The sequence below is a fragment of the Anser brachyrhynchus genome (assembly GCF_964034855.1).
Source record: "Anser brachyrhynchus genome assembly, chromosome: 1".
In the NCBI taxonomy this organism is placed as follows: domain Eukaryota; kingdom Metazoa; phylum Chordata; class Aves; order Anseriformes; family Anatidae; genus Anser; species Anser brachyrhynchus.
In genome coordinates this window covers 44,551,268-44,578,652 of record NC_137694.1, presented here as the reverse complement: position 1 = coordinate 44,578,652, position 27,385 = coordinate 44,551,268, and the positions used below count along the sequence as shown (strand labels likewise).

Sequence of the window (27,385 nt, the reverse complement as noted above, 5' to 3'; positions counted from 1 at the left end):
TCTCTTGGGTTCAAGATGATTTCTGCAAAACAATTAAACAGGATACAAAAAAAAAAACCAGCCCGTATAACTTGCATGCCACCAAATCTCCATTTTTGCATTAAAAAAAATCAACGAAAAATGGTGCTCAATATTATTTAATATTTGGGGGTGGGGACTCAATTCAAGGAATTGCTGAGTTGAAGTCAAAGAGAAATTTGCTTTGAACTCAGGAAGCATTCTGTAATGATCAGTACTTTGAATAACAAAATTCTAGGTGTCTCAGATGGGCCATAAAAAATTAATAGACATTTTTTGACCTTAATCTTGCTGTACCTCAGTTCTCCGCCTATACAATGGATTTACATAAAGCAGCTTTTGTCCTCTCATCTCACAGGAGTAGGGTGAAAATCCACAAACTTGACGATGTACTGAGATACCACCCTAAGGTGTGCCGCAGATAACACCTTGAGACGAAGAATTCTCTCTTTGCAGCAGCCTGTGAAAGCAGGCACAATACAAAGCTTAAGGCTGCACATTAAACACAGAGAAGAAAACAAAATACTGAATCACTGCTCAGTGGGGAAATGTCACCCATCCTGCATACAAAAGCAGGCAGGGGTCCTGTGTTGAAAGATAGTATACAGTCCTGAAACCATTGCTCTGTAACGCGTAGACACATAAGTGCCAAATTAAGATTGCAACCTTAATTCTGGCATTTTCTTCTGTTTGAAGTGCTTGCCTTCGCAACCTAAATAATATTTGTCTGACACAGTTGTGTGTGCGTAATATATGAAAGGCTCTTGGCTCGGGGGCCTTGGACTTCACAGAACATTGCCGCAGTCCCCCTGAGTTTTCCTCCCTGGTTATTTTGCTTCCAGCTCATACCGGTTTTGCAGCACTGTATTAGAGCCTGTCTTTTCTGTCTCCCTCCTTTACTACATGTCCTTCCTCAGCCCTGCTTTCTCACCTCCAGCCACCCACCCCACCAGCTTAGCTCTCCTGTGCCTTCACTGCTGCATTGTTAATTATTTGCTTGGGCAATCATGATCGTTGGACTCCAAGCAGACAGAGGTCTCACTGCATTAGATATAAAGCAGCAAATACAATAGTTAGAGGTTCCCTAATTACAGGACAGAACTGCAATAGTGTGTATTGCCTTTCTGCATCCTTCCCCGACGTGGTTAATGCAGCGGAGGCTCCTGCCTCCACCATTTGCTCCTTTGTGACCTTCTACCCAGTAGCTGTACTGGTGGGAGGCAGAAAGAAAATCCTTGGCTCACCAAACCTGCCTGCAACTGCAGTTCTCAGGCTCTTTCCAGCCCCAAATCCCCGTCACTGTCACTGCTATCCAGCTGCTATGCTCTTGTCGTCCTTTTCCACATCTCTTTACCTGAACAGAAGCTAAACCATCCCCTACTCCTCACCTGAAGAGGACAAAACTCTGGGCACTCCTGAGGGGGTAAAATCCCATTCAGAGAACTGCTATGGTTTGGTTTATCCTGCAAATGTAAAGACTGCATGCAATACACTTGCATCAAATGAAACAAAGGCACCATTTACTTTTCAGATCAAAAAGCTCCAGAGGTATTACTTCTGTTTTTAGCCACATCCAAACACATCAGAATGGGAGACTGGAGAAGACCAAACGCTGTTTCTGACCTGCTCTGCTGACATCATTTGCATATGCTGATGTTATTCAGGAAGAAAAGAAGAGAAAAGCTTTAAAAAGCCTTTGGGGGTCCCCAAGGCTTCCCCAAGAGATCTGCTAAGCTCACAGTCACAACCACCCTGCCTCTCATCTCCACCTGCTCTTGTGGCCCCTTCTCCTTTACCACTAAGTTAACATCCTGCTGTCAGCCAGGGCAATACAGACACCCCTCGTATACCTATTTCTCAGCAAGGATTGAGAATCGCCCAGCAATATATTTCTTGGCTGCAATTAGGCAGCTTTGCCAAGCCTGAACACATTAGGGTGGGAGTAGGGGCTGATGTTTCAAAGACTCTGTGCAGAGGGAAAGACAATTTGGAAATTGCTCCCACTCCTGCCCCCCCCCCCCCCAAAAAAAAAAGGAGGGACTACTTCAAAAATATGAGTTTATGAACTTTAAATTTTGAACTTTTTTTCCATAAAGAATGTTTCGGAAGCTGCAAAGATCAAAACAATATTAAAAGACCAAACCAGCCCAAAACAGACACACGAATAATCCTCTTCTCCCTGCCATCATGATGCCAGTAAGCACATGTTCCTCCTTTGCTTACGTGCCTTGTCCAGCCCTGTTGTAAACTATTCTACCCCTGTTTTCTCCTTATTCCTTCTTTCCTTTCCTCCCTCTCTCCTGGCTCTCCCTGGTGAACTGTGAGCTGCAAGAAACATTCCTAGGCTAGAAATTAACATATTAATGAAGAAAGAGCCTTGAAGAAGGGCTGAGAGATGGGGAGAAACACAGAGGCGAGGCAGGCAGAACAAAATAACAAAGGGAAGATATAATGAAGAAGGGACACAGAGCCAAAGCACAAAGGGAGAAAAAAAAATGCCTTTCTCAGGAACTTGTGCTACTTCAAACACTTCTACGGGAAGAAGAGATGAAAGAGAGGAAAGAAAGGGGGTGAGGAAAATGGGGTGGTTCTTCTGTTTTAAAACAAGATTTAATATTTCTGTAGAAGAGAATCACCTATTGAAGGAAGGATGAGAAAGATGGAGGATGGGAATGAGCGAGGGACAGAGGGGAGCAACAGAGACACACAAAGGGGATAGGACTGATAACAAGAACAGTGGGCTCATCCCTGGCGGTTTGCAAATCACCATAAGTATGGATGCATGGATACATCAGTGCAGTCTTTGCCTATGGGTTATTACCTCCCCTGCAACCCTTCTGCTCTTTTCTTCTGCAACATACTCCTGAAAGCCTGCCCCAAAATTATGTCAAAAAAGCAGAAAATGTCAATTAGCAAAGACTACCGTTGATCTGGCAGGCTCACAAGAGTCCTGCTCCCAGCCCCTCTCAGCACTCTCTCAGGCAAACAGTGGGAAACCCATTAGGATCAGTGGGTAGAGGAGGAAGTCACAAAATGGTTAGTTCAAACATCTACGCACTTGCTCAATCATCTGCTCCTCTACTTGCCTACCCACAATTTATATCCTTGGTTAGATGCACTGCATAAGTCACAAAATTGCTCGTTCAAACATCTAAGCACTTGTTTAATCATCTGTTTGTCTACTAGACTACCCACCGCTTACATCCTTGGTTAGATGAACTGCAGAAGAATGTATTCTAAATTTGCTCTTGCACCCACTGGCCAGAACAAGCCCACAACTCACATACCTGCTAACAACGCGGGAGGGAAAAAAAAAAAAAAAAAAAAGAAAAGAAAAAACCAGCCCCACAACTCCTTTCTTCTGGGACACAGTGCTTTTTATACTGGTGAGAAGAGAAGGACCAAGGACTAGTTCTCACTCAACCATCTCCATATGAGACCCTAGGTACTACCACTCAGCTTTCTTTTCTGAGGCTTAAAAAAGCTTCCAGCAAATCCCTCTGTCATAAGCATGACAAATTTATATGGCTATTTTCCCTTAACTTCTCCTCAGACGATATCAGAAGGCTGCAGAAACTTGCTGGTGTAACAGTCCTCATGGCCCAGCTTCAGCAGAATGGCCACAGCCAAGGTCACAACATCTGTGCAGCTCCTGGCTTGTGGCAATCGAAAAGTTAGGCTACAAACCACATGGAGGAATAAAGGTCAGTGCCACCCACAGATTTCAGAGCTGCTGCAGCTGAGCACTACCACACAGGATGCCTTCTCCGTGCCTTGCAAGGATCCAGAAGGAGGTGGCAAAAAGGAACAGAACTGGGCAAAACAGCCTGATTGCCAACGGAATATGGTGGGTGCCTCTTATGTAAGCAGTTCTCCACTTTCCTGTGGCTTGAAGGACCACATACCTCCATACTGGTTTACATGGTACTGCCAGTACCACCCACTGTTGGGAGTGCTATGGTCTTCTCATTTGGCTCCCTCACTCTGCCAAACTTTCGTGTTAAACAATTTCATGGAACAATAATAAGCTATCCCAAATCAATTTCACAGCCTTGCTAAGCTTGTGCCTTCATCAATTCAAACTTGAGCTTTCCATGAAAAGTTGCTTGGAGAAATAAATACGAATCAGTAATTTTTTTTAAGTAAACTCATTCTAGCCAGTCAAACTTGAGCCTTTCCCAAAACTAGCATCTTTCCACAGCGACCAGAGAAACTGTGACTTGGCACCATCTCCAAGGCGCTTGTTTCATCTGACCAGTCATCTCACATTAGCAAGACCTCCTCTACCTCACAGCTACATTAAAACCAAAACAGATCTGCAAGTAGAATTCCCTCCAGCCATCTCAACTACCTGTCTCAAGGAAAAGGAAACTGAGAAGAGGACAGCAGAACATGCAGAACCCTGAAAGATTGGCCCTGCTGCACCTCCTGGATTTGGGCAATTCAAGGGCTGGAGAGCCCAGCATCCCACGCTCCCCCCCAGAACAGCTATTTGACAAGAATACATAGAAGGCATACTGAAGAGCAGTTGCTATATTTTCAGATTTATTCAGAGGCTGTAAGCGTCTGTACTTTGCACCTCAAAGTCTTCACAGTCCCTTGGTGATACTGGAGAGCATTCCTTCATGGCTTAAGCACCAGCTCTTCTGAGCTCTCACCGCACCACACGTCACCACTTAGATGCAGAAGGGCAGCGTCAGCATCTTCGAGAAGAGGGTGGAAAGCGTTTCTTGCAGCAGTCTGTATTTGAGGTACTTCATGTCACTCATCGGGCTTAATCTGTCAGTGTCGCATTATTTTAAAGGGGAAGAGTGCTATAAAAAGCTTCCTTTCGGGGGACCATCTTTTATTTACAGCATCTATTACCTACGTGGCTGCATCCTCCCAGAGCTGCATTACATCTGACCCTTTTGCTCCCCATCTGATTCTGTTTCTCATTGTCTATGCCCTGTGGCAGGTACACAGAAGTCTTGTTGGACCTCTCCCTTTGCCCAGGGCTGAGTTTCCAGGGACAATAAGCAGACAATCGGTGTAGAATCTAGATACATCTGTCCAAAACCTGTCACGGTCTTGTGATGAAGGAGGTCTCTGAAAGCGCATATCATCTGCTGGTGAACTCTGCAGGCTGGAAAAGCTGCCAACCTCCCCCCTGAAACCACTTCTGGAACTGCTGGCTGCCTGCTTCACACAGGCACATGAGGAGCATGTGTGGCACTGCCACTAATCTCTTGTGCTTATTAAACAGCCCCAATGTCTTGGCTAAAATCCACCTCCAGCAATTTCATTCTGCCAGCTGAAACGCCTCTTGCAGCTCCAGTGAGGTGCAGTATTCATCTCTGCTTCATACTATGTGCTGTTAAACCGTTGCTCTATTTCACCCCAGAGATGGTTGAATTTTAGTAGTGAATTAAGCCATCCCTTTCTAGTTTGTAAAGTGCTTTGGAATTGCAGATAAAAGATACTACAGCCTGTCATAAATAAATGTTAAGATGCTGACACTGCTTCTGGAGGTAGCCATCTTGCTGAAAAACGATTTCATTTGTGACACTAATAATACAGGCAAGAACACCGGGCAAGACACTGAAAGCTCATTTCCATCTCGTTTTAATACTGCTTCAGAAAACAGAGAAAAAGTCAGCCTCGAGTCAGCATTTGTTTTTAACCACTGTCAGGCCGCAGAGGTTTGTGGCTTTTCAGCCCGGTGTGGCAGCTCTCCTCCACACCAGCTATACCATCAGTGAGTAAACTTCTCACCGGATTACCTGCCATCTTGCCAGATCCTTATGCAGACCAACCCAAATCTGTTTTTCAAGCATTTTCCATGCTGCGTTACTGCAGAGAGGAGCTCTAATCACCTTACAATCTTTACTCGATCACGACAGGTGTGGAGACCTGTTAAGCGTGATATAGCAAGCTCAGAAGCCTCTCCACAGGGGTGGAAAAGAGTTTTCTTTGTAGAAAGAGGGGTGGCAGCATTCAGCCTGATTGATCATTTCAAGGGCACTATGGTCAGATTTTAATATTCATTTTATATTAAGGTGCTTGCAGGCTCGAGTAGGGACAGTCTGTTATTTAAATGAGGAGATAATATGTTGTAGGAATGACAGAGCAGGCAGTGGACTGGACAAGCTGGCAGGTCTCTGCCATTTCTAGTCTCTTTTTTCCTATTTCATTTGCATTTAAGCATTTTAAATACCACATTTTTAGATTATCTGTCATTCAAATATTTTGTGAAATATAGTATGCAGTGAATGTAAAATACACAAGAATGACACTAAGGTAACATACACCCCCTTCAAATGTTTATATTTGTTGCAAAATCTATTTTTCTAGCCCTAACAAAACAAGTATTCCTTGTCCAACACTACATATTGATTTTTGAAGTTTGAAGTGCAGCTAGCTTTGAGTTATTTGTCCACACCAACAAAAATCCCACTGCTGGATAATTATTTGAAAGCAGAACAAATGCATTCATTTCACACTTTCACGACTCAAAATTGGATGAACAGGTTTTTTTGCTCAGGTTTTCCAAAACGTTCACCTTCAGACTGAGGATGAAAATGAAATTTGCTACATGAAACAAAATGTATTTTTAAAATTGTAGCTGTTTGAAAATAGGCCAGTGCAGAGGGCTGTGAGCTACCGAGAGGTCTGGATTCTGCACACTTAACAGGTGTTTGAAGCCACAGCTCGGTTTGGTCTATTTGAGATAAGTATTCAGCTGTACCACAGATATGCAGATCCATGTTTTCCCAAAATTTGGATGCAAAACTCAAGTACACCCTTAAAGCAATGACTCTGAGAGGAATTTCAGCAGCAGCAGCTAGTCAACAGCACTTTAAGCCTCGATTCAGCAAAGCACTTAACTGCGAGCTTAGCTTGAAATGCGTACAATGATTTCTTAGACTAAGCGCATGCAGCAAAGACCACTTCGCCCGCCCCTGAGCTGCAGGTGCCTCTGGAGGGGAGCACACCAGCTCCTTAACAGGGTTTGGCACCATCACACAGCAGTGTATGGCAGAAAGGGGAGAAGAATATCCCATCTGAAGTTAAAACCGCAGGGATTGTCTTAAGGCTGCAAAATGTCACCAATAAATCTCAGCTCGGACACGCCAGGGTTAAAGCTTAGACTCTCTGCCAGGAAAGGCCATCTGATATTTTATTTTTTTTTTCCTTTTATTCATGGATTTCTGCCAGGGATGAACGCTGTCCCAGCCCCCCGGGACAGAGCCACTAGGCGGCGTGCCGGGCTGGTGCCTTGTCACACCGCATCGCGAGCCCAACCTGCATCAAAGCGATGAGATAGCTGCTCCGGAGTTGCACAGGGAGCCATAGCAACGCAGCAGTTCCTATTTTTAAAAACTTGAAAGATAGTAAGAACATTAAGTCTGAGGGTAAAAAAAAAAAAAAAAAGCATTTCTATCAGGGAAAAAAAAAAAGCACGCATTCCTTACAGGATCCAGTGATGAAACCACAAGTGGCTAGCCACTGATTTGCAGGTATGCACGTCTCCGAAATACCCACAGCCGCAACAAGCCAGTCCCTGAAGGAAGGAGGCTGTTTCTCACCTTCTCTCCCCTGATCTGCTGAAGCAGGTTTTCACATTCCCTGGGGCACTTTAAAATCCACAGAACCCCGGCTGTATTTTGTGATCGGGGGAAGATGCTGCTGTGGCTGATGCCAAACCACAGCCAAAGCTGGGTTGGTGGTTTCACACCGCTTCCTTCAGCTCCACCACAGAGGAAGGATTTTTATTCACTTTTTATGAAGAGCACGGAGAGCTTGAGTGCACAAGTGAAAGCATATTGTCACCAGCAAGTGAAGTTGCCACAGTATTAGCACTAATTGGACTTGGCTGTGGAGCAGGAGATGTCTCAGAGGGCTGGAAGCAGAACATGGACATTTTCCCATCTGGAAACTGATGGCGCATAATGAAATTCATTCCCAGCTGGTGGATTTTGGAGGCCTTTATGAAAGGGCCTGTCCTCTAATCAAAAGATAACCCTTGCCTAAAGCCCATCACTTCACTTGAATCCTCCCACCCTATTTTATTTGCAAAGATGATGAAAAATCCAGCTGTCCACACAGAGCAGGTGCCTCCTCTCCCACTCACAGAAAGTCCAGCTCTTCAGGACCAAGGCATCCTGCTCCGTCTGCTGAGGAACAGACATTTTGTTGTCCTCTTGCCCCCTGAAGCCAGGGGTCTTCAGTCTCCTACCAGCATGCCACGCTGGCTTGCGTTAGACCTCCCCGAGCAAGACACCGAGCAGGAGATGCAAGGTGGAGGAGCAAAAAATAAAGAGAGCCATGGTGCTACGCAAGCAACAGAGACCAAGGTGACGTACAGCAGGGAAAATGGGGAGGCAGAGAGACCCTGGCAGAGGCAGGAGGCACCGGCCAGCCCCGGCCTCCAGCTGCTGCTGGAGCGGTGACAAGAACAAGCAGATTTCAGCAGCAGGGATATCTAATCCGTCAGCAGCGCTCACGCCACGTGCTGCCAGCCAGCACCAGCCTGACAGCAGCCGGGTACACGGACCAGCGGGGACGTATCGAGCTGCTAACAAGACCCCAGCTTAAAGGCTCCGAAAGGTCAAAAGTTACATATGCTCCCGCACCCTCCAAGCTTCTGAAAAGGGCGATTTCCGCATCCGTGGGAACATGCCATTTATATCTTCCCTCTCCTCCTCACAGGAGTTAAGAAGCGAGTCTCAGCACTGTGCCTCCCACCACTGGAGCGGCACGGGGTTTAAGGGCTGGAGTACGGCTTCCCAGACACTGGGCAAGCAGGTCCCGCCGAAGCCAGTGAGACATCAGGGCTGGCCAGTGCTCTTGGTTATAGCACAAGGTTCACTCATTAGCCCTACAAATGGAGAAAGGGCAATGGCACAAATTCTCCTTTCTCTGTTCCTGCTCTCAGCTGCCTTGCTGAGCTGTGTGGAGGTACGTGGCTCACTTGGCTGTGAGACAAGCTCCATGACAGTATCTGCAAATGACATATGATAATCCTTGCGTCTGAGGTGACAGGCAATACCTACTGTGGCCGGAGAAAAAAGGGCAACAATCCTATTGTACAATCCTACTGCAAGTACTTTCAGTACTCACCGACTCACTATTCGGCTGTCCCAAGCCCCAGCGACTCCTAATTTCCACTTGGGGAACATGGTCCTGTGAAAACAGAGCTTGCCCTTGATGTCTCAGGAAAAACGGTTTCCAACTGTTCATCAAGGGTTCTTTTGCATTTCTTAACTGGTTGACATGGAAAGCTCCAGATGAAAGTATTTCACCCAAAGTGGAAGTATCATGTCCAAACAGTGCACCAAGCTAGCTTACCAGCTTTTTTCAAATTTGAGGAATCTGAGGTGCAGAATTGAACTTACCTTTGTTCCCCCCTTAATTTATTGCTTTGCAAAGGCAGTATAATTCCACATTTGTATTTTCATTCCAAAGCAAATGCTTCACTGCACTTTTTATTAAAATGAAATCTGGTGTGTGCAGCCTGGTGTTAAATGAGAGACTATTAAAGCCAATCAGTGGAGAACTCATTAGTAACCCTACAACAACAAACTAGTAGTTATGGCCCAGCATTCACAAGCAGTCATGACAACCAGTAGGAAGAACCCAGGTCTCGTTGAAGGCTGTAATAAAAACATAGCTTATGTAGTCCAACGTCTGAATATCCATACAAAACGGCTGATCTTCTACTTCTCAAATGATATGTGCCAAAAATCATATTCTTTTCTCATGACTCATCCCTGAATACCTCTCTCAAGAATACTCCTGTCATTTAGTTATTTCTTCCCATTTCTAAAATGTAATGAGAAGCACCCATCCTGAGCTCAAGGAAATCTGTCCCATCAATTAAAATAACGAAATAAACAGAAGGCTGCCTATAAACACATCCACCTCTGCCCACTCACTCCTCAGCAGCCATGGTGAAGGGAGAATAGATGAGTTTTGCAGAATGCCTAGAAGGTTAGCAACTCCACTTGGAAGGGCCAAGAGGGAAGAACTCCAAATCTGAGCATCTCTCCAGAGCAAAACCCTGTTAGAAACTCCTTCCCTCTGAAACTCTGAAACCTTCTCGCTTGGCAGAAGAGAGTAGAAGCACAGTGATTTGCTGAATGGAGAGGGAAAGACCAGCCATCAAGATAACTATAAGCTTGGTAGACTGGAATATTCAAACCAGATCACTTTCTGGGACAATGGAGGAATAAATAAACGGATACCTATTAAAAACAAAATAAAGAGTTAAAGAGCACAATTGAACTGGAAAACAGCATGTGGATAGTTAGACTCCAACTGATCACCTAAGCCTATTATTAGCATAAATTGAGATATATCCCTCACAGAGGAAAACTTCCTCAAGAATCCTTCAAAAAAAAAATAACAATACTTGTAGCATGAACCTTCCATAATGTATCATACTCCTACTAGTTAGTGGAGTTATCTTGTCAGCAGGTTCTTTTCTAGGACAGAATCTGCAATGTTCAATGGTCAAGATCGCACTTCTGTAGTTCCAGTCTAAAACAAAGGAGTATCAGCTTCAAGATAGACAAGAAACAGTTGCTATGAGACCATTATTAATATGAGAAGATGCACACCAAACACCTACAATGGTGAGAAATGGCATTTAGATAACAGTCCATCTCAATTTATTTATATTTTTGTGCTTGCAGCCATACCTCAAGGAAAGCTTTGTTAGCCCAAGCACGTGCAAAAACAAACAAAAGTGCCAATGAAAGAAGGGGCAAAAACATAGAGAAAATGAGTTTTCTTTCTGAATTTCAGCAACATTCAGTCCAATTCCTCCTCAATCCATTATACACCCATAGAGCAGGACCATTTGATTTTAGTTGCATCCAGAACCATTGCATGTTGAGGAAGGAAAAAAAAAAAGAAGAAAAGAAAAAAAATGTAAGAAATGATCAGGGTTCAAAGGCAGATCTTGGGAAATGACTAATTCACAGTGTTAGTGTATAATGTGCCCAGCTGAACTAAATTACACATTTTTTTAGTTGTATGTGTCACTCTCCAAAGAATAAAATGGGAAAATTCTTTTATTGTACTGCCTCCCAGCTATGGATTTGAAGCAAATCAGACCTCTTTGGATTAGCTTCAAGAGCTTCTGAAACACCAGCTACATGGTGATGTATTATCTGAGGTCACACACACTTTGCAGTCTCCCCAGACATCAAGCCCACGTACATACATTTCTCTATTCTGTGTAGGCATGTGGAGGGGGAACTGTAAGTTGCAGATGGCTGAATATAGTATTGCCAGGTCCGGGGCAGGACTATAATTAGTTTTCCAGAACCTTCATTCCAGTCCAAAGTATATCAGTAGAGGTTTAAAGCTTAGGATATAGTAAATTCCAGTGGTTCAAAACGACTTGAAGGTTCAAGTCCTTAGTTCTTATAGTAGTTCAGGTAGTGAGGTGAACTCATACCTTCAAGCTTGCTTCTTCCCACTTCCTTCTCGCTCTCCTCTGCCTTTCCTCCTGCCCAGATTCAGTCTGTGAGGCTGAGCTTGAAGCTATCACATTTCTATTGAAACTTTGGATTTGTAAAAGCAAAAGCTAATTTTGGACACCACTAGCTTTTATGTGCCAAAAGGTGCCTGAAAGTAATTTCATTTAAAAAGAAGACCAAGCACACAACCCACTAGAGATCACACTGTTCAACTACCTCACTCAGAAGCACTGATAGGGTGGAAACATTTGCAGGAAGCAGAACCCCCAGACTAGCAGAGCACAGGTCAGCTCTGTGCAAGGCAAAGAAAGTATTTGCACGGTGATCACAGAAGCAACTGCAACACAGTGTAATGATTTCTGAGCTAGTTCAGGTGCCTGCAGCAATCTAAGCACTGGCAGAATGGAGCTTGGCATGGACTAATTGACTCTGTTTCTCAGAGAGACTGATGTCAGTACCCAAACTAAGTTGGGTATATCTACACGTATCTGCAGTCATTGCTGTGAATGTTATACCCCAAGTAGACAAGGGAGAAGGAACAGAATGATTCGGGTCATGAAGGTGAGAAGAAATATAATTCTTTCAAAAGTGCCAAGAGCTGCTTTAGTGTGGGGTGCCCAGGCTTCGGGGCATATCTATGCTGCAAAATAGTGCTGTCATATCTAGAGGCTCAAGAGTCTCTGAGCCAGCGCCTCCTATCCAATGCAAAGGAGGGCTATGCAGAATCTGCTGAGTCCTCACAGAAGCATAGCTATATGGGTGTGATATTATGCACAGGATAAATTAGTAGAAGGTGTCTGCAGAACACAGCATCACACAGCAGGGGACAACATTATTTATTTTTTTTTCTAAAGAAATGCTGAAAAGTCACAACACAACTCCCCTCCAAAATCCCTATCCATTTGGAAAGGTAAAAAGCAGCCTGCCTTTATGCTACTTCTGACAACTTTGTATATATTAAATATATTTTCCCTGTTTAATCATTCCGGGGATGAATCAAAGGAGCAGCAGAAAACACCCCTTTCCACTAAGCCTAACTGGGAAGGAATCTGATAAAAGTATTGGGTACCTTTGGTGATTCCAAGGCTTGCAGACAACAAAAAGACAGTGTAGGAAAGAGGAAATCAAGGCAATGAGACCTGGTAATATGTCAATGGATCACAGAGACAAAGAACAAATAGCAGACACAGTCATGGGCAATCTAATGGGTCACAGAGGAGACTTCTTTCAATCCCCAACTTTCAGGCAAAGCAAAATCACGTTCTGCTTTTTTTGTCCATCAGTCCCTCTATTTGCCTAGTACAGTTTACAGTGAGAGGTCACAGCACAGAAACCAATCCATCACATTTACACTATTCCATGATTCATGGAACAAATGAATAAAGATGCTGCACTCTCTGTGGCCACCACTCTCAACAGCTACTACGTGGATTCCCCGTATCCTACTGCAAAGGAACCAATGTGCCCAAAGATTTTATATGTAAAACATTGGAGAATGACAGCTGAACAGGTCAGGGGGCATCTGGCTAATTGCAGATATCACCTCCCCCAATTCTTCCCATGTCTAATTATCTGGGTTGCTTAGCTACACAAATTCTAGCTGGGACAAAAAAGGAAGATCTAGCAATCAGAGGTTGTTCCACCACATGCTTCCTCTGTGGCCTCAAGCAGACATCTTAGCACTGTTTCTTCAGAAAATTTGAATCTCAATTAGACAAAGATGATTAATTCAAATAGGTTTTAATAGGTTTTCCTTTTCTTCTTCTTTTTTAATGTCTTTTGCCATCTAGAAAAACTCCCAGTCCTAATGGAGGTGCTTAGGCTCTCTATGTAATGTGCATAGAGAATGGGACACAAAACAGCAAGCAGACACCAGCCAGCGAGATGCCAATGAGCAGGATGGACAAGTCCATCCTCTGAGTAAACTGGATGATTAAAGCACCTGAGGGCTTTAAAAGCTTCAAGGATAAAGCGGGCGCTCACCAGAGTTGTTGACCCTAGCTCTTTTTACAGCTCTAGTTCTCCAGACCACTCCGCACTTCCTTCTCTCCTGCAGTTGAGGGGTAATAGGCAGCAAGACACTCAGTACGCAGACAACAGGTGCCATGAAAATATCCCAGGTGGGTCACACAACCATCACCTCTAAAGGACACCCATTCATGTATCACTGGTGCCTGGAACAGTACCTGGGGACATCTAGATATAAATACAAAAATCCCCACTGCCTGCAGCAAGAACCCACCTGACACCTACAGACCCATTTGTGCAAAGACTCTCCAAGAAGTTCAGCACTGTTATGGAAACAAACCTGTTATACATCAAGGGGCACACCCAAATATTTGCATCATGCCTTCATTGTGCCTTTGCCATGTGTTGGCTTCCTCCTCGTGTGGTCTGGCTGCTTTCAAACAGGATAACAGTACTGGCATTCAGGACTTACAGCAAAGCAAGCCCCACCATTAGCACAGCTCCCCTTGTCCAGGTTCTAGCCAACACAACGCACTGCCCCAGCACACCACATGTCCTAGCAAAGTTATTCTAGTGGTCAGAGGTCCTTTGTGACCCCTCTTTTGTAAGGGTAGCCCAGTCCTCTCCCTTACCTGTTGAGCATGTTTGACTGGTAAATCCTTTTCTCCTGGGTGTTGTAACAGCTGCTCTTGGGCTCAGGGATGAAGCTGTGTTCAGACAGCATATCAGAAGCAGCCGTGGTGATTATGGCTATTCCATCCCTCACTCTGGCAGGAAGACCGTAGTCCCATTCATCATATGAGACAGAGATGAGCCCAGTGGGGAACTCGGATGGCACTGTGTCTGTATCCCCTGCCACCAGGCTGGGCACGATCCACGTGTAACCATAGCCTGTCAGACCTACAGAGTTGGCCACCTCAAAAATGTAGGTGGCCTCTTCCTTGGTACAGTAGAGGAGGATAACAGGGCTTTGGAGCTTCTTGAGCTGGTTCTGGATCTTTGAGTCCCCATCGTCCAGGGACATGTCCAAGAGGAGGACCTCCTCCAGTTCCCAACCCACAAAGCTGTGTTCAATGGTACTGCGGATCTTGTTCACAAAGTCCTGGTAACCAGGGAAGTAAGTAGTGACAATGGAGAAGATGTACCAGTCATATTCTTCCATGATGTTGAGCATGACAGAGGCTTGCTGTTCTATTGATGGGCCAAACTGGAAGAACATGGATGACTCATCCTAGAATAGAAAGCCAAAGAGAAAAAGAGAAAGAGAAAACAAGAATAGGTCAAAGGAAATATACAACATTGCTAGTCAACCCACTGAGCATGTAGAGGGAGGCATGCAGTCAGAATCTTGCACTTCATGTCTTGGCCAGAGTTTAAGGATTTTTAACAAAGTGAAGCAAGTGGAAAGGAAGTAAAAGCCTTTTTATGACCAGCTGTCCTTAATTTATTTTTAAAGGCAGGTTGCTGAAATTACTTAAAGGTTTCAAATGTTAGGCATGATTCTAACAGACAGGGAACAAGTGGTGCACAAGTGAGGCCAGAAAGAGAATATATGCAAAGTATTCCATGTTTGCAGAAATTAACAGCTTTAATCCCAGGATTATCACAACCACATACATAGGATAAACAGGGTACATATTAATTACAAATACATAACCACATATATGGGATAAACAGCTCTGATTTTGATTGTTTCGGACAGTCACTCTAGTCTGAATATCCAGACTGAAATATACCTAGAGTAGGCAGAACCATTGGACAGAAATAGATCTGAGAACCTCTATTGCAAGTTCCTCTCAGAGCAAGCAGTAACACAAGGTACTATGACTGTGAAGACTCAGTCTTAGAACAATATAAGACCTACTAAAATTGAAATAGAATTCTAAACCATCAAGGGTTTTGTTTATACCATGTTTTAGAGAAATGTTAGCTTAATATTTCTCTTGCTATTGCCTTCATATCCTTCCACCATGCCATGTTCATCTTTGCAAGAATCAGAACATGCACTTTTTTATAACTCCCAAGACTACAAAAGGGTTATATACAGATCTCATCTCTTCAATGGCATAATGCAAGCTTTCTTTGTCCTGAGATTTCACAAGATACCAGGCGTTCAATTTTTAACAGATTTGGTAAAATCCAAATCCCACTTTTGCACGGTTCCTGGTGGAAAGGATTGGAAAAGGCACTTCCCAATATGTTATCCTATAAAGTCATCTCCGCCTTTTAAAGTCAACTGCAAATTCCCACTGGCTTCTGTAGAATAGGATTTGATCACAAAGAAGAAAAAAAAAAAGCAAACAAACAAAAAAATGTCAGAATTAATGTTATCTTTCCACAGAGATTCACATTAAGATAACAAAATCCAATCACTACTTTTAGGAATAAGATAGCAGCTCTGCCTTCTCTCAGTCAGCCAGAAGAGTTGAACCAGAGATCCAGAACAAGGTAGTCCGGAGTTTTAGATCTGGGGGAACTCATTGTGAAAATGCCCCAAAGCATTACCTCAAGACATTCACATTTAGAACAGCTCTCTACCAAATTCACTCTCCAACAATTTAGCAGGTAGAGATGGTTTTCAGCAAGGCTGACAGTTAATCAGACATCCATCCATCCCTTCTTTAGTCATGTTTTTTATTACCTATTTTCATTTTCTCTATTGGCAAAACATGCCATCGCTCAGCAACTCCAGGAAAAAAATCTCTGATCTTGTAACCAGCCTTCAGCTGTTTCTCTTTCCTGAACTCCCTGTGGGTCACAACCTATACCAAAGAGTCCTTGCTCCCAGATCCCAGTGCCTTTCCTATGAGGTTTGGTGATTAAACTCTATTCACTTCCTCCACACAGCTCACCACCCACTTGTGAAAGTACTCTTGGGCTGCTCTTTGCTCACTGGAAAAATAAATGTACACAAAAAGAAAAAAAAAAAAAGCAAATTGGAGATGAGACAAGATGACAAAAAAAAAAAAAACAGGAACAGCAACTGAGCCTCACAATCTGTGGAAAAGAGCTCATATTTTCTAATCATTGGAATTCACCCCTTCTCCTACAATTGCGCTCAGGAAAAAAAAATACTTTTTCAATAAAGAGATATGCTTTATCTTTGAAGCTCGTGGAGAAAATCAGGAAAGCCAGATGAAAGATTAAACAGCTGTCACGGCACCTGCCTGATATTGAAAACAGCCTGAACAAGCATCTCCAATGCCCTTCATTGCACTGCGCCTTTGAAAGCCACCTGTAGCAAACTGAATGCTACAGTGTGAAGACTCAGCTTTACCATAACATTAGAATGCAAGACACCCACTGTGGTAACTAGCATTTATTTATATATTAAATTCAACAAAAAAACTTTTCTATTCTTATGCATAAGAATCTCTGCACTGAATGCAAGTTTCCAGTTTCTAGCAGAGAGTCTAAGAGTTGAAGGACCCGGCTACCGAATTATGGGAAGATTGGACACACAGGATCTTGAAGTCTTGTCTGAAGAAAATATTGGGTGCTTTCTTCAGTGACAAAGAGGGGACATGAGGTGGTAAATCCACTAGCATGTCAAGGTTGTGGAGACACATGCGCATACAGTAGTTACTAGACGTGGTAGGGAAGTGCAGGAGGTTCTGCCCTCACTGTGATTCAAAACGCAGTCAGATGCTCCAGCTAAAGCACGTGCTGGCAGTTCATTCCACATAAGTGCACAGCACAGTTGAAAGAAATTCGGTCCCAAAGGCTCAGGCAGAAAACTGAGCACTCCTTACTAACCAGAGCATATCAGAACATCAAAAATCAGTACACCAAACAGATAGATAGCTTTATGACAATCCAGCTAAACAATTCCTCCCCATCAAGAAACATATGCATCCGTCCTTAAATCAAAGAGCACAGACCACTTGGCTGTGCATGTAATAATTGCTCTTGAGCAACTGCTTGCATTTTTATTACAGAAGCAGCAAGAAGAGGCAACTTCTATTCAAAATTCGAGCATTAAGAAGGTGCAAGCCAGTCCAGCTTTTGGCTTGGCAAGATGTTTCTTGGCACTTAATCACCACAATAGTTGGGTAGCCAAATGTTCTTCATTCTCTAACCAACTCAGCACTCAGAAAAAAAGAGGGGTAAGGGAAGGAGGACAGACAACAGCATGGAAGAAAGTGTCCCTCTCATAATAAATCAGGAGAATTGCTGATGGAGCTGGATGAGAATCTCAGTGAGTGTCTTTTGGGGTACAGAAAGCTAAGAAAGAAATATTCCTGAGAGCCACAATTTCCTGGTTTTTGACCACACCTGATGGAAATCCAAGGAAAAAGAGAAGAAGCTGAACTGACAGAGTACCACAGGGTTATCAGAGGTGGAATTTGACCTCACTGTGGTGTTACGACGAGAGACTTTAGATTAGGAGGCAGATCCAAGTTTTTTTACCTATAGTTCATTAATGCTTTATTAGTCTAAAACCAGAAAGGAGTATCTTACCCCTCCAGATATTAAAGACTTTTATAAACATTGCAAGCCCCTATTTTTCTCCCGCAGAAATTTCATATTCCACCCTCCCCTTTTTCACCCCGGAACAGCCAAAATATGGTTCAACATCGCCACTGGAGACAGATTCAAGTTCGGATTGGGATAGGTTGAGTTAAAAGGAGGTGTCCCTCACACTGCACATACCTAGGTTAAAAACAATCCCCTGGCTACAGAAAAGAAAAGCTTGTCTTTCTCCTACAGCCCTCCACCTGCAAGCCTGGGCTCCCCCATAGCTAACTGCTGCAAGATGCTGTAAGATGCAGCGGAGGTGTCCCTCACCCAGTCTGGAGGAAGAGAGGCTCCATTACAGGATCTCAATCCTCCAGAGATCCTACTACTCCCCCACCATAACCCTGCAAGGTCAGGGATCTGTGGTTTGCAGAGCTGAGCTGGAGGTGGAGCCGATCGACTGACACAGCACCACTCCCCAGCTGACAGATGGCTTCCCACAGAAAATCTGCTCGGAGTTTACCAATGCTGGGACAAGTATTGCCTCCCCCTCCAGCGTGTTTAACCCCTCAGGGAAGGAGGCTGGATTGCACGTGGTGAGGGAGCAAAGGCACGCACACTGAGGACTCCTCTTTGAGAAAGGTGCCTAGCTGGATGGAGATGGGTGTGGTGCAAGATTCAGGAAATGACCGAGTATTATCGTCAGCACTTCTAAGTTGTCAAATGCCTTCTGTCGCTGAAGGGCAGACCCATGTAGATGCTGCACTGGGGGCCAGATGTGACCCCCACCCCAGACCTGGGGTGACAGCCCCTGACAAGGCTCTTGCAGGAGCCCTCCTGCAGCTGCACCAGTTGAAACCAATCTCTGCTGTTTAGAAAACCATTTACCTCTGCCGTGGCAGGAGAGGTCCCCAGGGTGTTTTTCTCACGCGTTCCTTCCTAACAGCCTCTCTGGATTCCCCAGACAAGCAAAAGCAATTACTGCCTTGCAAACATCTTACTATTGAGAGCAAAACTGCTGCTCGGCATGGGGCAATCTCAAGAATACCCCTAAAGCAGAAGAATGCCGGATCCCCAAAAACAGTTGCAGTGAGCCAGTCATCCTGAGGAACTAGAGAGCCTTCCACTAAGCCACAGCTGCTGACTTAGGAAGTAAGGAGACTGGCATTTTATGTTTCCTTCTAAGGTTCCTCTGTGTAGATTATTCAAATATAATCTGGCAGTGTGTGTCATGCTGAGCTGACATGATGGCTGAGCCTCAAACAGATCTTCGGTACTGGTAGCAAGTTGCTTAGCATCAGTGCAAGTGCCAGAGCCCACAAGAGCCAGGTGTGTCAAGTTATACACAAGGATTAAGTGTGTGAGGAGCGAGTCAAGAGCATATCTTTGCAAAATGCCCTCGGCTGCTATCTTTGCACAGGTGCAAGAGAAATACAGTTTGTTCTGCTCTGGGAGTGGTCCCTTTTCATTAGGCTTTTGAAAGCATCGGTATACCTGATACCCATTTACCACTGTATTAAAGGACCTGTGCTGCCATAATTTAATGACTGGGATGTGCCCTTCACCTTCTTTACAGTACTCTGGTTTGCAAATGGGATTCTGTAAGATCCTCATGATCTCAGGCCACTATCCCTTTTCAAAGCCTTGTTGTCGTTTTCCTGATTTAGAAGAAAAGCTGTGTGTGTTTAGTACTGTCTTGATTTGCAAAATTCCTCTACGACCTACAGACAAATCATATAGGGCTGTCTCTTGTACAGACTTCAGCCCTACCTACCACAGATTTTGTGGGGGCAAAAAGGAGTGAGCAAGCACCAAATAACTTCTGGGAAAACACAGACCTTAATTTCCCTACCTATGTATATCTTTTCTTCAAAACTGAGACACCACTGTGTACCTATTTGTCACAGTCCTGGTGGGATACCTGATTCAGAAGGAGTTTTATTGTTCGTGATGGAAAATGCCACAACAGTTCAAGGTCTTATAATTAAATTTTCTATATTTCTGAGTCCATTTATTATAACAAATCTGACAGGAAATCAGGATCTTTGTTGCTTAAGTGTTCATTTACTTCTGTTTATTCTTACCACAAATGCATCACTGCTTCAGGCTAGCCTGGAGTCAGAATCTTCTGCCTGTTTGTTTTTCCTCTCCACGTTTAATTTTTTTATTTAGTTTTCAACAACTCAATACAATAAAACTCTGTTTTTAATATTACCCTACTGCCTCATTCTGTTTGAGTCCTCTTCTTGAATGCTTGCACTAGGGAGCATGAGAATATAGTGGCACTACAGCCCTAGCACAATGTCCCCATGGTGGGACTGGGGACTAGAACAGCATCTCTGCATCCATCACAAACATACACACTCACTTTCCCACAAAAACACACATTCACATCAAAGCCTACGCAAAGTAAGGCTGGACTGTGTCATTTGTTAATGACACTCTTCCTAGCTGATACTATTCAGCAGGATTTCAAAACTCTCCTATCTTGCTACAGTAGGTTCCCTGGGTTATTACTGATTTTTGCGTGCACAGCAGATGGAGCAGATGACCTCTTGCAGTCCCCTCCCAGTGCTCTGATTCTCTGATGAGCAAATCGTTCTTGGTGTAAATCTTCAGAGCTGCCCTGGGAATGTTCTGTCATTGGGAAGTTCAAGTTTGTTAGATGCAGAAATGTGGTTGACATAACCATATTTATCAGTTCCCTCACTTGTTCTAGTAATAACTATCGAATGCACTGGCCTTATTTGACAGAAAGACACATCTCAGAGATGATGGTCACAGAGAAGTTATTACAAATATTGGTATATGACTGAAAGGGAGAGACATGTTCCAATGTCCCCGCTGAGCGAAAGGCAAGCAGAACTCAAGACTCCATCAGCATGGCCATTGGGCACACATGGCACAAGACAAGCCAACATACCAAGGGACATCATACGAGACAGGAAAGAAAATGGAGGTTGTCACAGCTGGAGAAGGAGTGTTTCAGGCACATACAACACAAAAGCAGAGGAAACCAGGCCTCATTCTTTCCACTGTTCACACAATTTGAAACTTGTCATAGCAGAAACAAAGCCCAGACTGACAAGGTACCAGGAGGCTTTGACAGAATAAATACTGTACAGAACCATTAACCCTGTGACAAATTAGTAGAGGGCAGTAAGACCCCTCTTTTACAGGCCAGCATTTTGCTATCCTTCTGGTCCCTGCTGGAGCGCACCCAAGTGGCCAAGAAATGTCTGCAGCAGTCAGAATGGTTGTTGACTCTCTAGGTCTTCTCTAGAAGTAACCATCACTGGTGGCTGCTGCGAGTAATTGTGATACGGAATCTAGAGTTGCCAGTCTAGCTCAGTTTTGTTACACTGGTAAAGAGTAACAAAGGTACCAAGATTCACATGTATGGTGATATTAACTATACTCTTAAGTATCATCATATACACAGCCTCCAGTTGTGGTTTGGGCATTAATCTCTCTGTAGCAGTGAAACTGATTTGTTGCAGAGCTTTAGCCCAGGGGCAACTGTGTAAGTGCTCTAGCACCAAGGAGCTCCTGAGAGCCATAATGAAAAGGTCTTTGATTAAAGATAACTCAAGGGCTGAAAACAGCTAAGTGATTTCCAGTTTCCACTTAAGAGTCTGCAGAAATCATTCGTCCGAAACATTTTGCAACAGAGGAAACGAGATACACTAGATTTTGTTATCTTGATCTTCGGAATGTTTCACTACCACATGCATTTAATGAACGAAATGAAAGAGTCAAACACATCAGGACCATTGTCCAGTGGAACCCTGAGGAAACACCAAAGGTTGTTTGCCAACAGTGAGGGGTCCACCACTTGTGAATTTTATACACAGCCACTGGTCAAAGCAAACTAGTATATGATGGTATGACATACCAGCTTCTCAGAGCATCACATATGGATGCCAGCACTTTTCCACAGAGGGGAAATGTCAGTTAGCAAGCTGCCAGGATAAATAATTTTCACATCAGGCATGTTGCATTTCCATTTTCACCTCTGTATGTGTGTGCTTCCTTGTTTGATGAGCTTACATAAAATGGCTTAAGCCACTGGTCACTCTGGGTAGATTCCCCCTGTCAGGTGCCATGTTATACCACACTGGCAATCTAGACAGTCCCAGCTCAGACAAACCCACTGACTGGCTTAATATCCTGACATGGCGAGCCCAAAACAGCTAGAGGAAATCCAGACTGCCCCATTACTCATCCACCCAATTACATCATGGTGTTTGCCCAGGGATTCTTTTCTGGCTGTCTTATCCTCCAGACTAAGGACTGAATTTTGACTGTAAGCTGAATGGTATGTCTTGGTATAGCCATATCAATCAACAGCAGCCATAAAACTCTCCAGCTCTCTTTAAAAAAGTCCAGTCACAGTATTTGGCAAGATGTCATTGAATAAATTTTGCAAATCAACTATCCAGGATGAAATACTATTTCTTTTTGTCATTTCTAAATTAACTGCTCTTCCATTTCATCAAATATTCCTTTGGTCTCTTATTATAAGCAAACCTGATTATGAGCTGAACGTGCAAAGGTTCACAGAGTCTATTTAGATAAGCCCTGGAAGTTCAGCATTGTGTCCGATGCCATCTGAGCCTCTCAGGAGCTGAAGATCTCCCACTGTAGCCCAGCTGTGTACTGTATCCAGGGAGTGTCTGCGAGGACCCTCATTCCCCTTCTCAGCCACGAAGTAGTGATATCTTCCTTCCTCTCAAATTCTGCATTCCTTATTAAAGCAGTAACCTTTTGTGGGAAAAGTTGGTTCCTCTGTGGTTCCTCTGTGTCCTACCACATGGCACCTGCAGTCCTGATGATGCCAAGGTCTACTCAGCCTTTATGGACAGTGAAGTTGGCTGTGCCCATGCTCCGAGCTGGCCAGACCACAGCCGAAGTAAAGTTGTCAATTTAAAGTAATGCTGTACCAGGACTGAATCTTTTCTCAGAAACTGTCCTTTTTAACCAGTTTAGACTACTTCTAATGTTCTAATATAGCTACATACCCTTTGGATCAGAGCTAGCTTGCCTCAGTTAGATCAGTGTATAGCATGTGCAAGCAGCTGAAGGCAAAACCTGTGTACGTGTGCCCTCCACTTTCTTAAGCTAAGGAGCAATAAAAGGCTTCAGCCTTTAAAAAATAAGAAAATAAAACTTAAAATGGAAATGCTCTCTATCAAGGGGACAAAACCAAGAGCTGAGATCTGACTAGATTACAGACACGCTAGATTTCCCACTGCCCTACACACCTAGCTGCCTCTTCTGAGGGTCATAATCAAGGCTCTAAATGCGAAAAGAAAAAAATAGAAAGAAAGAAAAAAAAAAAAAAAAAGGAAAGAAGAAGTTCCAGCCCCCACCACCTTGGTTCCAGTTCAGAACTAGTGTTTCCCTGGCAACCACGCACACGTAATACAGCCGTGGCCATAAGCTCCTTAGAGCCGGTTCTGGCAGCCAGAGAGGACGGCACCGCATTGCTCCCTGCAGTACCGCACGGGGTATGGCACGGCCCGCTGGTGTCGTGGCTGTCACGGCTGGGGCCGGGCGTTGTTACCCACATCCACACACCCACCCTGGCTCTTCTGTCAGTCTGCTGGGATTGCAGAGAGGAGGAGGGGGCCTGACAAGCTACCCGTCTGGACCTCTTGTGCAGGGTGACTGAGGGGAGGTAGCACCTGCAAGGACTGCCTTGGGGATGGTCACCTAGGTGGTTGGTCTTTCACAGTCTTTGAGGTAGGGAAATGGGTCGTTTCTGAGGCTCCTTGGAGACAAAGTCTTGGGTGAGATAGTATCCCTTCTCTTTTCCTCTTGTCCCACTCTAACCTGGATGAGCGGGAAGAGCTGTTGATCCCTCTCAAAAGGGACAAAGCCCACCCAACACCTTCACTTCCCCCCACCAGACAGAGGGTGAAGGATGTGATCCAAGGCTTCTGAAGTAGAAGGAGACTGCAGGATTCTGTATTCAAACCCAAATCTACAGACAAGAAAAGGCATCGCCTCTTTCTTGCAGAAACCAAGACTTCCCTTCATCCTTCTGCCCACCCAGGCTTCCTTCTCCACAGTAGCTCCTATCTCCCTCTATGCTCCTTGGCACTGTTTTCCTGCGTGGTGGGAGAGGAACATATGGAGCATATGCACTGCTGCCTTTGCTTCACTTTATTCATAAACCATTTATACCCAGGAATTCAGTCGCACAAATACAGCAAGGTTTATTCGGTTAGCCCAGGTCACTGGCTTCCTGCCTTGAGGTTGCCTCATGATTCAGAAAGATGTGAGGCTGGAGATCCAGTCTGTCTTTTCTCCTCTTGAGCCTGAGAGTAAGCATTCAGCCATTTCATATAGCGTTCTGAGACTGTGAGGATCTACCCTATCTTCACTGCATGCTCCAGATTAGATCCTATCACTTCGGTAAGGAGGTGCTGCTTGCTCAGAGTACACCTCCTCCCTGCTCTGAACTCTCCCAAACATGACTCACCCCGGCTCACTCCAACCTGTGTGTTACAGCAGAGGCTGGGACAGGAGCAGTGTCAAAGCCTAGCTGTGCACAGCAAAAAGGCCAGCTCCCTGTGGTATGCTTTAAGAGGGCTTCTACCACCTTCCTCATGCTGCCTGGGCATAAAATGAAGAAACAGCACCCCGGTCCGTTTTTGTTCAGACACGCTTCTGGCAAGCAGCTGCCTCATTAACGCATAATGTGCATGTCTGCACCAGGCAACAGGAGGCACGGAAACCCTGAGCTGGCCTTAAGGTATCCATGCATTAGCATTGCATGGACACTCCAGCACAGGCCCAGTATAGCTGCCATTTCAGGAGAGCTAACTAGTTCAAATCCCGGCCTGCACTGCCCCTGTGACACTCCTCCTGGCTTCAGATCTGGCTGGTGACTCTCAGAGCCTTAGGAGAAGAACCAGAGGTGGATACCTGAACTATAGGGTCTGGACTCTGGATACAACCCCTGCTTTGGAAAGCCACCGTATCACTGAAGTGTGTTACAAGAGTCCTTGGCTGAACAAGCAATAAGCAGTTCAATATGCAGCCTCATTTGTCATGCCTGAAGGCCTGATCCCCATCAGAACAGGCTGTGGCCAGAGCTAGTTACCTCTCATGCTCCAGGATGGATGAAAGCATGGCAATACCTGCCTTCTCCCTGTCCAGATCTCCTTCCTAGTCAACCAATGAGCAGCACCCCTGTCAGAAAGCTGCTGTCATTCCTGTCTTGCTCATCTAATTGATTCACAAAGTTTTAAACGATTATTGATTCTCCTCCTACCCACTGTGGAGACTTTGAGACCAATAAAGCACATGGAGTTATTTACACGGATATTAGAAAGGAAAGAAGCTCCCTCTTCAAATGTTCTTCTTGAGCTCCCATCTATTAAGTCTCGGAAACTCAATAGGAGGTTTCCTACAGCTTTACAGACAAAAACACTCGCAAATATCTGAAGTCCCCTGCATGCACACATGCCCATCCAAACATCTGCAGGATGTTCTGCCAAATTCACACCTGCTGAATTATTGCTTCCTATTATTTTGCTTTGGGATCATAGCTCTTTAGTTCCTTTTCTTTGCACTGATGATTAACAGCCATTTGCTATACCCCTTGCTGCTATGAGAGTGAGACAGAAATTATGGCAAACCTGCTATTCTAGGAAAAGCCATTTCTGAACTCCAATGAATTGGAATTTGTTGTCGGTAAAAGAGTGGATCACAGGAGAGGTAAAGCTTGCCATCTCCCCACAGTTCCAGAAACATTTCATATTCATAGTTGCTACAGTGACTGGTGCTGGAAGGACTATTATACTCATCTCCATGATCTAAGCAGATGAACATTTACACTCCTCATAGCCTGATGAAGAGGATTTAGGGGAGCGAATCAGTCAGCCTGACTTTGCAATAAGGATGCAGTAAGTTTCAATTCTGCATTTCTCTTCAACTGAGCAACAAAAGTCAGCGAGCTCGTTTTCAATCAGCTTAGCTCTGTGCCAGAGTACATGTAATTGAATACACTGTTTTTTTCTATACTTACCTGCATATTAATAGAAGGTGCCATCTATATAATCATTGTGCCTTTGACATAACTTAAAAGCAGCAGCATAATAAATAAGATGTTCTTTTTGTACTTGAATTCAAGTTTTTCTATCTATATTAGGTTTTCTGCTTTTTTAAACAAAACCTGAGGCTGAGCTTGAACTGCCAAATCTTTTTCAAGATCACAAATGCACATGAAGCACTGAGATTTCTGTTGAGGATCGGCAGGGCAGAGAAAGGGATTGACAGAGCAGCAAAAGAATTTGCCTCTGCTGGCCGTTAATAATAAGAGTAACAAAAGCATCTGTGAGAAAGAAAGCCAGGGTGAGGCATGTAAGGTATAGAAATAACTCTTTGACTGACTCAAAGGCAAAGCCAATGCATCTTGTTTTCCTGTATCTCCCGTTGTCTGTCCTCTTTCTTAACCACACACTCCGGCACAACGGGGGAGTGGGAAGTAGATGGAAGCCTCAGCAGGAGCTACCATAAGCCAGGGAGAAACGAGCTATTCAGTCCGAACATTGCCCTGCCAGGGCTCGTGATAAAAGATGGACAAATAAAGATATGAGAAGGGAAAGAAAAAGCCACATCCAGCACTGCACCTCCTGCAAGCGAAGAGCCGTTGGCTGTGATGCTTTGTCTTTTCTTTCCACTTTGTCTCACTCTGTCTCATTATTTCCTGTCGTCCTCTACACTGCTGCCTCCGGGTTCTTTAGTGAATGCAGGTAGAGAGAGAGAGAGAGAGAGAAAGACATGGGCACCCAGGCAGCTCTACATGCACGATGGCTCAAGGTAGGCAAATTGCCTCATCTCCGATGTGCCAGTTCCACTCCAGCTCAGGCTGGCAGAGCCTGGAGTGGATTAGCATCTGACAATGATCCCTATGAAGTGAGGTGATGGTGCAGTCCAGCCTTTCCGAAGATTAGCGTCTACATCACCACACATGCGTTCAGAGTTAATTAAGCCTCTGGTTAGTGCTCTCAGAGAGAAGCCAAGGATTATACAGGCTGCTTCACTACACAGCCCTGGTCACATCCCTGTGGAAGAGAACTCGTATACCTTCAAATTATGGGGGAAAGGAACAGGGACATGCTTTTAACAGACCGTATTCTTCCCAACAAAGTACTGCCCTTCAGGACTCATCTTTCATGGAGGCAAGTAGTTATCTGATTGATATACACCAGGAAGATCTGGGTTTAAAAAAAAAAAAAAAAAAAACTATCTTTCCTTTAGACAGGTCAGAATAACCAATACTTGTGGGAAAAGAATAGCCACAGAAAGGTCTATTTCAGAGTGCAGCTAAGCAATTCTGGAAGCTGACAGAAAGTCATCAGTCTGGTCATCTAGCTTTAGGGTTATCTTTTCTTTTTTTTTTTTTCTATATACACTGTAGAAAGAAGTGCCTTTTCTCCTTTCCATGCAAAACATCTGAA

General features: G+C 44.3%; 1 protein-coding gene across 2 annotated transcripts in view; it reads right to left on the bottom strand.

Annotated features, from left to right (window-relative positions):
- Positions 1-27,385, bottom strand: part of GRIN2B (glutamate ionotropic receptor NMDA type subunit 2B) — a 200,250-nt gene that overhangs the window by 101,648 nt on the left and 71,217 nt on the right. For both annotated transcript variants that reach the window (XM_080557268.1, XM_080557267.1), the window contains exon 4: positions 14,087-14,685. In XM_080557268.1, the coding sequence (XP_080413394.1) occupies positions 14,087-14,685 (599 nt within the window). The remainder of the gene's footprint in view (positions 1-14,086; positions 14,686-27,385) is intronic.